The 12,424-nt window shown below is 42.3% G+C and overlaps 1 protein-coding gene across 3 annotated transcripts; it reads right to left on the bottom strand.

The window, feature by feature from the left end:
- Positions 1–38: 38 nt before the first annotated feature.
- Positions 39–11,089, bottom strand: scg3 (secretogranin III). Of its 3 annotated transcripts, none has more exons than XM_031569581.2 (12): positions 10,447–11,085; positions 9,844–9,896; positions 9,536–9,575; positions 9,193–9,417; positions 7,577–7,719; positions 7,292–7,456; positions 6,789–6,993; positions 6,368–6,484; positions 4,038–4,121; positions 3,810–3,920; positions 3,099–3,188; positions 39–989 (listed from the first exon to the last, which is right to left on the bottom strand). In XM_031569581.2, exons 1-12 carry the CDS (start codon positions 10,541–10,543, stop codon positions 871–873), a joined length of 1,449 nt encoding a protein of 482 aa, XP_031425441.1. In that variant the 5' UTR covers positions 10,544–11,085; the 3' UTR covers positions 39–870. The 3 variants fall into 3 exon arrangements, with proteins under 3 accessions (XP_031425441.1, XP_031425442.1, XP_031425443.1); XM_031569582.2 differs by having other exon boundaries at positions 9,214–9,417; positions 10,447–11,084; XM_031569583.2 differs by lacking the exon at positions 3,810–3,920 and having other exon boundaries at positions 10,447–11,089.
- Between the last annotated feature and the right edge of the window lie 1,335 nt (positions 11,090–12,424).

Below are 12,424 nucleotides of genomic sequence, written 5' to 3'. Positions count from 1 at the left end.
GTACACTTACACTAAGGACACACGACCAACTACAAGGATAAAGAAAGGCAATGTTTTATTTGCTTTAACAGTTTGGAAAAATCACAAATATTTACATTTAAAAATACTTGATTTTGTGTGTCTAGAGCAGTGTACAGTAAAACATACTGAAACATGCCGAAGTTAAACTCCCATGTTGCAGGTGCAGAAGTGTGACAGAAAACACAAAGAAAGATCCGTTCCCACATTAACCAAGAACAGTAAAACAAAACAGAATAAAGAAGAAAAAAGTCACTGAGATGACCTGAAAACAGAGCATTTTTTGGTTGACAAATAGTCATAGACAGATTTTATGCTTACATTAGAGAAACAGTTATATGCTAGGTCAGATTACACAGAATGGATACATGTTGATATAGATGTATGCATGGCTTAGTGTCTATTGCAAAATAGAAGTAAATGCAAAAGCTACAGTGTAGTCTTTCTATTTTCTAAACTTATTTGCCACTCATTCCACATTAGCTGGGAGGATTCATCCTTCAGGAAGGCAGTGTCCTATTTTGCAGGGTCCATTGGGATCAATAAATAGGTTTTGGTTATTGTTTTTACTTATGATTGTAGGTAATGCAAGTGTTGCCAGGTGAGGGTGCAGGTGATTGTTTCCCTGGCATGCATCTACGGCTACCCAGAGTGTTTAGATTTCAACCGGATACTGTCAATACTACAAGGCCCTAAGCAATGTCTTCATTATTGCATTCTCTGAGTGAACCACTTCGGAGGCATGAGAATCAATATATTTGTCATTTATCAAAATGGTAATTTTCCCTTCAGCATACAGAAGAATCACATAAATGCTCAGCCTAGTCGAGAGTGGTGGTGGATCAGTCATCTCTACATGCTGCCATAGATCCGCTTGATCACCTCTCCCTCCTCCTTCTCCAGAATGCCCTTATCAATGTAGGTATCCACCTGCTGGTCCATGAAGTCCCTCAGCTTGGATAAGTCATAGTCTGGGGATGATGAAGGAGAAGGCATGTTAGTACATCTAAGATTCTGGGATTATTTCAGAAGCTAGGAATAGCAAGCGTTGGATAGTGATACTCGTTTCACTTTATAAATGTGAGATGCAGCTTTTTAAAGATGCAGGCTTTTTGTACACCAAGTCTGCCAAAAGCCTATGCACCCACACAAAGATGATTTTTTTCCTTCTCTTGGTGCAATCTCGAGATCTCTCTGTCTTATACAATGTGTTTGCTGCAGGTGGTGGGTAGGAGGGAGAAAGATGCTTTGTAAACATAAACCTTTTCGGTCTGACAAAGCTGCATTTGCACTCGAAGTATTTGGGTCATTTTTGCAGAATTTAGTTTTTACCCTGATGCTTAAAATGTGAAGAATTATTTCCTTCCGTCTGTTTAAATGATAAGAAATTAAATTTATTCCATCAGTTTCATGTTGTGTGAACCCATACGCTGCAATCTAATGACAAAAAGACAAAGAAGAAATCTAGCATGGTGTAGCATGCCACCCTTAAAGGTTCGTCCTGATTTTAACTTACTGTATATATACAGGGTTGTATGGAACTGATTTGACCTGAGAATGTATTCTCTGGGAGTGAGTAGTGATGCTTTAATTAAGCACAGTGGTCCATTTTTCTGCCATGGTCTCAGTTTCCCCTTTCAAGCAAACAGGCCTGAGTGTCCAGATATAGACCCAGTGGGAATGACCTGCACCCAGAGCAGGGCCTTTCACTGCCACTATAAAGCCCTCCGACTCTACCTATTATAGGGCCTTTTTTTCACTTCCTTTTTAAAAACCAGTCAGAGAGCGAGAGGCTGTCTGTTCCCAGACACCCAAATCCACGTCTCTGCATGTTAATGGGCCTCCAGCAGGCACATGGAGAAGACCAATGGGCAATAAACACAGGGCCAGATATTTCACTGGGGCCCTTGCTAGAGATCGGAGAGGGGACCATGGACATGACAGGAATAAGAAAATAGACAATAAAAAATGAAAAAGAACAGAAAACGAACTAAGTGAGGACAGTGACAGCACAGAGGACAGAAGGATAAAAGAGGAGGGAGAAAAATAAAGTCGTTTTTGACTAGCGAAACAAAACAGCATTCATGCTATACGGCTCCAGAGGACTTTTGAAATGATATTCTTTCATTCAGCTCAAAGAAGTCTTTGAGTGCAAGCACTGAGAGGAAGGCAGTAGGAACTCAGAGGAGCAGTCTATTTTTAGGAGAGATTTTACGGCTGGTTGGTGTTCAGTAGCCAAAGTGCATGGACGACCTTACGTGTTGATGAATATTTTGTACTCATTAACATTTCATTCCTCCTCTTAATTAACTGCCACAGGAAACTGGTGTGATCCACAGGACACTCTAAAATGTCTGCTATGCTTCACTGACGTCATCCTAAACAGACGAGTGGACAAGGATATATTAGCGTTCAGGCCTTCACCATTCCTTACTGCAAAGGACAGTTTTGGATATGAATGTATTCGCGTCTCTGTTTTGACAATGTTTGTTTCCATCCCAGTAATCGGCATGGATTTGGCTGCTTCAGGTAGGACACAGTGGAGAAAGGGCTCTTTGTTTGAGAAACAACAGCCACATCCCTATAATTAGGGCAAGCTCATCAAGGAAGCATACATATTCATGAATCTTCTGGATAAACTACCATAACACTGATTTACATTGCAAATGTGTGTGTGACTAAAAAGGACATAAAGGGTTCTAATTGAATGAAGCTCCGGTGCGCATCTTTATGCCCCACCCCCACCCCCACCCCGCCTAAGCCCCATCTCTGATAATATGAACATATTTTGAAATCGAGGTGAAGTACACTTGATGTGGTACACGAGTTAGAGCATAGGGTGTGCTTAGAACTCCCATACAGCAGGTACATATATCATGTCAAATGGGTTTCACTTCCAAACTTATAATGCCCATCTACCCCTCTTATAATGTTGTTTACAGTTATGTGAAGGGAAGGTGGGGGTAACTCCCCCTCCCACAAACCCAGATCAGACTGGAGCCTCTCCTAATCTAGAACAGTGCTATATAGGCCACTGGCCCACTCCTACAGCTTCAGCTAAAGATGAGGACATGGCTTACCCTCTTTGTTGGCGTCTTTGTTATGCTTCTTTAGCCACTCGATATTCTTCCTGATTGCTTCCAAATAAGTCTCTGATTTCCTCGGGTGGCCTGTGGAGAAGGGGGGGTGTGGGGACAGAAAGAGGTCAAGTTCAAGTCTATTTTTCTTTTGCTTTCTAAAGGACCATTCACATGAATGCATTTACGTCAAGAATTTTCAGCTGTCTCACTGAAATGCAGGTCTTGATGTAAGTCAGCGAAAATGTGTGGATACATGATGGCTTTCACGAGCAGAAACAAACAAATACAAAACTACCAGTCTGCCTATTTGATTTCTGCCTGATGTATGAGATTGTGCATGTTGTTTTTCAGTCTGTATTCAGGACAATGCTTCATGGATGAATCGCCCCAAGAGACGCAGAGCAGTGCAGGGATGGCAGAGACCAACTAGCCTCTACAAGTGATACTAGAAGGGCCTGGATCACCCCTGAGGAGCAAGCAGATGGGTGCTTGAGTGGAGCTGTGTTCTCTCTCTCTCTCTCTCTCTCTCTCTCTTTCACACACTCTCCCTCTCTCTCTCTGGCAATATGCATAGAGAATAGTAGGAACTCTCCAAGCATTTTCCTCCACTGCATCAGGGAAACTAAATCTTCTTGAAATATGAATATCCTTAAATAATCATAATCATAATATGGTGTGTGTGTGTTTAAAAGTCTCTACAGTCCAACTCACTGGTCTCTGTTGCAGCCTGCATTTCTTTGGTGGAGTCCTTCAGCAACTCATACTCCTTCTGCATCTTAGCTGCCTCTGCCTTAGTGTTGTCATCCTCGTCGGTAAGCTTGCCTGGAACATGGGCAAACTGTCAGATGCTGTGCCTCAATCAGTTCTCCACTCCCCTAATCTGTCTCTCGTGATTGACAATCAGTGTGCATTCTGGGTAGTGAGTGGAGGCACATGTACCTGTAGGTGGTGTCAGAACAGGGATCCCCAGAGTCTTGCCCAGCTTGTTCTTTGTCTGCAAGGCAATCATGGCATCCAGATTCTCTGCAAAGAAAAGGTTAAGTTATGCTGCGAAAGTTCAACTTCTGAGCTGAATCATTTAGAGTTTGATCTACACATAGCACATCTACACACAGAGGTTGCCATTTTTGTCATACTCTTTTCCCTCGGCACTGTAACCCCTTAAAATATTAAAGTGATATGAGTTAGTGACATCAACTGACATCAACCCAGAAACACAGGGTCTACCATTCTAATGGGAGCCAATATGCTGGTGTCACACATTTACATGCACATGGACAAACATGTACACACACATGCTGTCTCTGTGGAGGGGGCATTATCTCCATTGAACAGCTTTAAAGAGAGTGACAGGTGACTCATCCCTGTCACAATAGGAATCGGCAATGGGCCGTTACCAGGCAACACACAATTCCGTGCCCCTGGTCGCCATAGAACCTTGACATTATGTGGCTAAGGTTGCTGTGGAAACCCTGTTTTACGTAATGGGGGCATGCATGATGTTATCTCTGTGTTATCTTAATGACTCTGCTAACCTTGTTAGTGGTCTGGACACTGTAGAAATAAATCACAGAGACAGCTAATTACTAAGGCCCTGAGCACGTAGAGGACAAATGGCCTCTGTTAGTTTGGAAGGGTTGTGTCACAGGAAGCCAAAACAGGTGAGCAGGTGGCCCTGCTGACCAGCCGTCCATGTAATCAGTGATCACTGACTGGAACCGAAGACGGCTCAGAGCCTGCTGTTCCCCACAGCCTTTTAAACAAAGATATACATGGACATATGTGCACACAAACATACACCATTATGCACACACACACACACACACACACACACCCTTGCATCTTAATGGTCTGTGAAATTGGTTCAGTATACTTTGTCTATGTTATCTGAACCCAGAAAGACACTAGTGTGACCTTTAAAAGCCCACAGAGCAAACATGTCTGGTCAGCTCAACATAGATAATATAGAACATTAGTAAATCCTCTTTGCTTTGCAGGTAACATGGCTTGACTGCTTAGCAAAGTTGTATGCATTACCTTCTTTATCAACATTTCTGTATTAAACAATTTTGAAATGTATTATACTTAATTAAATAAATAAAACTAATATGAAATATTCAGTATTCAAATGGGTGGATTTCAGTACTAGAGCCTGAATGCCATACTGCGTGGGATGGCGAGGGAGGTCGTGTCCAGTATGGTCTGCCCTGTTTCACTGAAGGTAACCCAACGCTAACCCAAGAAGGTCAAACAGACCTCTGATGAGATAGGCCTGGCTTTGTGAGCTCAAAAGACCTTATAGCACATCAAACCCACCCACACACACAGACACAGCGTGTCATCTATACCGCCACCATTAAATGGGATCTCAAGCCAGACCTGATGTTAGCACTCTCCACAATAATGCTACAATTCAAAATAAGAACAGAAGAACATAGTTCAACATAGTTTCTGTTTCATTTCTCTACTTACCCTTGTAATAGTAACCTTACAAGCACACTGTATACCCACTAAGATGTTTTACAATACTTGAATGCTCTCGCCAAATCTTATCCACTATCCATTTTGTATCTAATATGTATCTATCATGTTATGTTTGTATGTATATTGTACATTTACCACATGTATGCATGCTTATCCTGATACGTGTATGAATTCATCTGCCATGTTTCTGATTCTCTCCCCTTCCTTTTCCCTCCCTTCCATGGTTGGCTCCAAGCAGATGGGGCCCCCAAGGTTTCTTCCTAAGAGGGAGTTTTTCGTGGCCCCTGTGGTGCTTTGTGCTTGCTCTAGGGGGGTTCAGGCCCTGGGCTCCCTAAAGCGCATGGATACTATTTGATAGTTTCGGCACTATGCAAATAAAATTGAACTGAACTGAATTGGATTGAATTGAAATAGACTAATTTAAATACAAATCACACTCACTGCTAATAATACATCTCTCCCCTTCTGTCATATCAAGCATCAAGCTTTGATCTCTGCTTTGATCGCCACTCTCAGCATGTCATCTATAAGGCTACTGAAGCAGAGGAAATGTGATCGGAATCAATACATTACATCAATACAGCACATTGCAAATGTTAGTTTCCGGTTTTAATTGGACTCAAATTACAGTCTGTCTTTGGCCAGTGATGCAAGGCTATCTGGGTAGATCTCCAGTAATGTGCAGTGTAATATGCAAGCAGTCAACCTGGCTGAGGATCACTATGAATCTGCTTTAAAATCAGAGGGACACCAAGCAATGTGTTCAAGTATCCAGGGAAACCTACCCAGATAAGAGACTCCTTCCTCTGGGGTGATGGTACCATATTTGACCATCATCTTTACGAAGTCAATCAGGGTCTTCATAATGGTGATCAGCGTCTCCCTCTCCTGGGCATCTTGCTCTATAGGACGGTGGAGGTTTCAGTCTTTCAGTCAGCTTGAGAGTTTCAAGGCTTGCAGAAAAGTAACCGCAATAAACTACTATAGTAAAACAATTATTATCTCCAAACCATATTTCCTTTCACTGTGAGTCAGTGATAAGATATTCGCCTTATGAACTTGATATGAAATGTTAAACACTGGACAGGAAATTAATAAAGCTTTATAGCAGCTCTGACAAAGAATTGTAGATCAAATCTTGCATTGGGTCAACACCTGCTCTGTCTGTCTGCTGTGCAAACAGATATCCTGTCCTGAGGCCCTCACCTGAGTCGAGGCTCTTGAGGAGCCGGTAGAAGTTGGGGAAGTACTGCAGGTCCTGCAGACTGTCCACAGGGCTCAGCTCATTCCTGTCATTGCCCTCGCTGGCAGCATCCCAAGCAGTGTCCGCTGCCTCATCCGTCTCCTGGTCCACATTCTCTGGCTCCTCGTCCTCCTCATAGCGCCGGCTGGGCAGCCTGTCAGTCTCCTCCTGGGGTAGGAGAGGGAAATAGGTTAAGAGGGGGCATGACTCAGGGGGTGTGGGTCATATCACATCAGATTCTACACTCGGTCTCTTTAGAACTTCCACACTCTACCTGATCATACATAGTGAAATATTGAAACCTGGGTGCCACATTGTTTGTGTGTGTGTGTGTGTGTGTGTGTTTCAACAGATATAGTTTATGAATCATAGACTTCTTCGAGTCATGGACATGATGGGACATGAGTGTATTGGATAAGGTATGAATGCCTTCCCTAAGTAAAGTGTCCTCTCTATCCAATCCTACCATGTTGTCCTCAGGTGTCCCATCCACGTCATCTCCCCTGGAGATGGGATAGTCCATACTCAGGTCTGGCTCTTCAATCTCATTGTCCTTTGCGTTTTTAGTGATAAGGTCCTGGAGGGCTTCGGCCACTTCATACTCGAGTGTATCTGCTTGGCTATCTGTGATCTGGGGGTAAAGAGACATGTGAGAGATGAGTCGTCCTCCTGTATTCATTTGTCCTGGTTAGCACATGTGCTACAAAACACCCACATTTATTTATAGCTGGCTGGAAGTAAATTGTCATACCAGTCCAAGTTTCAAGAGTTTTGAAACAATCCTGTCAAACACCCCTCTGTCGTCCTCCTCGTAGATTTTGTTGGCAATCTTCTGGACAATGTCCTCTGCTGTCAGAGGAGTCCCATCAAGCTGGCGGAAACTCTCGGGGTCATCTAATAAAGCAGGTTCAAACCTTCTGTTACATTAGTCAGACATTACAGCTGCTTTTTTCTAATGTGATCATTTTCAATATGACTGCATTTCAGTCTAAACCTCAGTAGTGCTACACATACTGTACATATCTACTTCTCCCTCTCTCTCTCTCTCTCTCTCTCTCTCTCTTTTTGTCTGTGTGTGTGTGTGTGTGTGTACATTTCCTGGTAGAGGGTTGTGGTGCAGCCTCTCCTTCCTAAAGCCACAGCCTGGATCATTAGGGAGGACAGCACAGCCAATCAGTTCTTCCATGGAAGTTATTAATGAGGCAGCCCCCCTCCAGCGGATGTGTGTGAAAGTGATATGGTGGTGGGAGCATGCATCTGTCCGCTGTCAAACTCCTGCTGGCTCTGTAATTCGACTCTTATATAATGCGCCATGATGGCGCAGTGGATTTGTACATGGCCATGCAGATCCCTGCAGTTGTCTGTGATTAAATCCAACCATAACAGATAACAAGCCAAGCCCTCTGGGTGCTGTGATCATACCTCCAAACTCTCACTTTTTCTCCAAGCTTCGGGATCGCCGCAGTTTCAGCGGTCATGAAACATATCAGTAGAGCATCAAATATGTGCCAATTAATTTGGTGAAATGCTTGCCAGCAAAGAGTATGTGGCATGAGCAGGGAGGGAGTCAGTAGCTGAGCCAGCGGCATTAGGCACTGTTAAAGTGATTGGCCTCAGCACGAGTGGCCTGATCAAAGAGCACAGAGCCCAAGGCAAAGAGAATGCATGGATTAAAAGAGGAAGGATACACTAGAGAGCCCTGGCCTCACTTCACAACACAACCAAAAGCACATACGCCCTGCAGAGTGTATTGATCTGATTTGGGTGGGTGCATTGCTCTTACAAAAACACACCAGTGGAAACAACAGCAGACATACAGACAAAATAGTGGTTCACTGGATGACTTGTTCTCATAATGGGGATGAAAACTCTTGACGGGAACCTGTAAATAGTTAAGGAATATGGTACTAAACCAAAGTCTTTCTCCCAGAAGAGGGTTGAAGTAAGTAAGCTTTAGCTGTGTGTTTTTGAGAGGAAGCAATACTAAATCAGAGGTTTAGTACGCCTGGGGTGACAGACGGTGAACAGATAATCCCATCTCCCCTTCAAACAGAATGTCTCTAGACTGACCTGTCAGCTCAGCGCTGAATGTAGAATTAAAGATCAAAGCAGCAGACAGCTGGGATCTGTAGTTCTAGATACAGTTCCAGCAGCAGCAGCCCAAACATTGATTTAGCCCTGTTAGAGAGTACTTTCAGATGGCTTGTAATCTTTCTGTTTTAAAGCCTCACACTAATAATGACCTATTTCATATAAAAAATAATGTTGGAGGTCATTGTTGAGATATACTACCACTGTTTCTAATTATTATTATTTCTGTTTTAACAACGATTTCAGTCAGGTGTTTTCTTCCCCATATCTAATCACCTTGGTACTTGTAGTCCCTACCAATTTTGGTGGAATCATAGTCATCTGACAGCCTTCTGTTCTTGGTGGAGTCAGCCTCATCGGGGACAAACTGGTCTCCTTTCCCTGACTTTGGGGTCTCATTTTCAGCCTGTTTGGATTTCTCTGCCAGCGACTTCAAGAGAGCGAAGTCATCAGAGTTGCTCGCCGTGTCGCTCAACTCCTCAGCTAGCTTTGTTTCTGGAGCTAAAATTTTAAAACTGTATTGTTATAATGTACAGTAAATGTAAAAACGTTATTGTTATAATGTACAGTAAATTGCTTTCTTTGTTTAAACATAAAGGCTTTTGGATTGCTTTCTTACCGGTTGTGTCTGACTTTTTAATACTGTCAGCTTCAGCAATCTGTTGTAAGGACAAGAAAAATATGTTACTCATCTACCTGACAAAGTAAGATTTTTGGGTTCAACAAAAAATTTATATTATATTATTTCATTATTCATATGATTTGAGTTACATATTAGGCTAGGACAATTAGATGTATTTTCTTTTAATTTGCTTTAATATAACCTTTAGTGTATTTGATAAGAGAGAGGGAAAAAATGAAAAACAAATAAGTGGGAACAGAGCTAAAAAGTTGAATGTCAAATGTAAACATGTAAATGACACACACCTGTTCTTGAACAGGTCTCTCATCAGTCAACTGTCTGTTGTGGACAGTTTTATCTGGAAAGGTAAACAAACAATCTTTACAACAAGGAATTCAAATGTGCACATGCCCTTTTAAAATCTTAAATAGATTATATAAGATACAGATTATATATATATTATTATTATATATATATATTGTGTTATTCCCTCTGTAAATGTTCTGATGTTTGCTTTATTCTAACAGGTTTAGATCTAGTGATTTTGCCTGCGGTGCAGACTACTGTATTCAGTTGCCTCACGCTGTCCAATCGGAGAGGCCGAGGAATAAGAGGATTAGTGAACAAAAGATTAAACTGCCATGAAAATAGAACGCGATCGACTTACAATTACATGAAATAGAAAAAAACGTAATGTTATGGTACGTTTCTGTAAATAGAAAGTGTAATTATCAAATACAATTATTAATGAAACTGGGTTATGTTGTGATCGTCAAGTTAGGCTGTTTCTTTCTGCAATCATTTCAGGACTGGATTTCATTATATTATCTATGGAAAATCTGATCTTGTCATAATGCCTTACCTCACAAATAGTTTCATATGACAGTGTTGCATGGGAGGCCACTTACCGTCAGCACTGGCAGGTGTTGGGAAGGCAGAGAGCTGGTGTACCGTTAGAGCAAAAAACTGAATTAAGACCAGAATCCACAAGCTCTTTGACGCCATCCTTGAATGTATGTCCTTTAAATTAATTTAGCTGTGGCCAGGAGTAAAGATCCTGCTATGTTCACCTCGTTGTTAGCCTACTGTCTGTAAACTATCTATCTGTGAACGACTACGACAAGAAAGTGCTGACAGGTTTGGACAGCTTCGCTTGCTCACGGTGACTCTGCTTCTTATGACTGCGCTGTCCGGTGCCTATCACAAAGGTGGGGTTTCCGAGAGCGCTGCTGTGGAGCTGTTAAGTACCCGCGGTGCTGAAATCAGGTCGCTGGCTATAATTAAAAAGAGATAAGCTGGTAGAGTTCGCCGGTCTTAAGATGCGTGTTAGCTCACACCTGCCGCCTAGCAGTCACACCTAAGACAACATCAGACTCTCCGTGCCAGGCTGATCGAATTGTAGACGACATCGAAAATCCGCCCCATGTGCGTCACCTCCTTCACAACCTACGTCAGACTATCCATTATCGATAGCTTCAACAATTTAATAAAAGAAAAGACAAGAGAGCTTAATGGCAACATAGGCCATACCCGGCCAGTGCACAGTGGAGATAAGTTACCTCCCTCCTTTTGATCAAGGCCAGGTGGTGAAAATGAACATAACCAAAGTGTTTAAAAAAATAAAAAAAAAACATTTTGTAGCCTACAATTGATCGTTTTAAAGTCTATGATATTGAGCGTGAATCTTAACTAAATATTTTAAAGAGCAAAATATTAACTGTGGTTATTTAGTCGTGTTTGTGTAAGCTGTGCATGTTTTTCGTGAACATCTGTGTTCTGCCCTCCCCCGCGTTGGCACGTTGAAGCTCCCTCGCAGGATGCGAAGCGGGCCACAGTGGACTACTGCCACCATCTGCAGGTGGTGGAGGAAGCTATTCGTCTGGTTCAGCATAAACAGGCATGAGAAACCGCCAAACCTCATTTTTACTTACCTCATTTACAAGCTGTTGCCAGGTTTTTCAAAAGGCACAGCGACTTTACCATCCAAATTTTCAGCAACGTTGCGGGAAGCCTATAGGCTACTGTGACCTTGGTATAAGCACACATGTAGTCCTTTGCTTCACAACTGAATGCTTAATGAAACATCATCATATTATGATTGTATGATATTATGTTTTGCACCACAAAATGGAGGAGTACAGTAGATTATATTATCAATAAAAAAAATCTTCATCGTTAAGATGTTGGATCTGCCCGTAACAGCGCCATCAGGTGGATAACTAAAATACTTTCACTCGGGTAGGCTATAGAGCAGGGGTACTCAATTAGAAACCCAAAAGGTCCACTCGCCAAATTTCCATTCAGTCCAGGGTCCGGAACAGTGACGGTCAAAATCCAAAAACATAACTCCAACAAAAACGAACTATGCACAAAAGGTGATGTGGCCTTATTTGTGTGAAAGGTGACACTTTTTGTGGTTTAAACTTGGGCATAAAAGGTGTGAAGGCCAGGCAGAGGCACTGATGTAAGTGTTCATTAGTGAGTGTGCTCCTGTATTTGTTTTTCACCATATTCATGGTTAAAAAGGCAGACTCACAACAGTATGTTGAGGTATGCACGCTCTTGTTGTGTGGCTGGTCTAACTATTACACTGCATGTTGCTTGGTATGATTGCAGATGATTTATTTTTCTGCCCCTTACCTCAGAGTTCTGCGGGTATTTTTGTTGGAAGTGTGCATGCTTTGTTTCATAGTGACGTTTCACGTTACCACTTTTGACAAGGGCAACCGTCTCGTTGCAGATTAAACACATCGGTTTTGTGCTCCCCACAGGCAGCACAAATGCATACTTGTCAGTCCACTCTGTCTTAAATTAGCGATTTTTGGAATCAACTTTTCGTTTCTTGTCGGGTTTACAGCACACCATGGTTTTCGTTTGCTGAGAAAA

Source organism: Clupea harengus, chromosome 6, assembly GCF_900700415.2.
Source record: "Clupea harengus chromosome 6, Ch_v2.0.2, whole genome shotgun sequence".
Lineage (NCBI taxonomy): Eukaryota > Metazoa > Chordata > Actinopteri > Clupeiformes > Clupeidae > Clupea > Clupea harengus.
The sequence above is the reverse complement of the archived record's forward strand: the minus strand, read 5'-3'. Positions and strand labels throughout refer to the sequence as shown.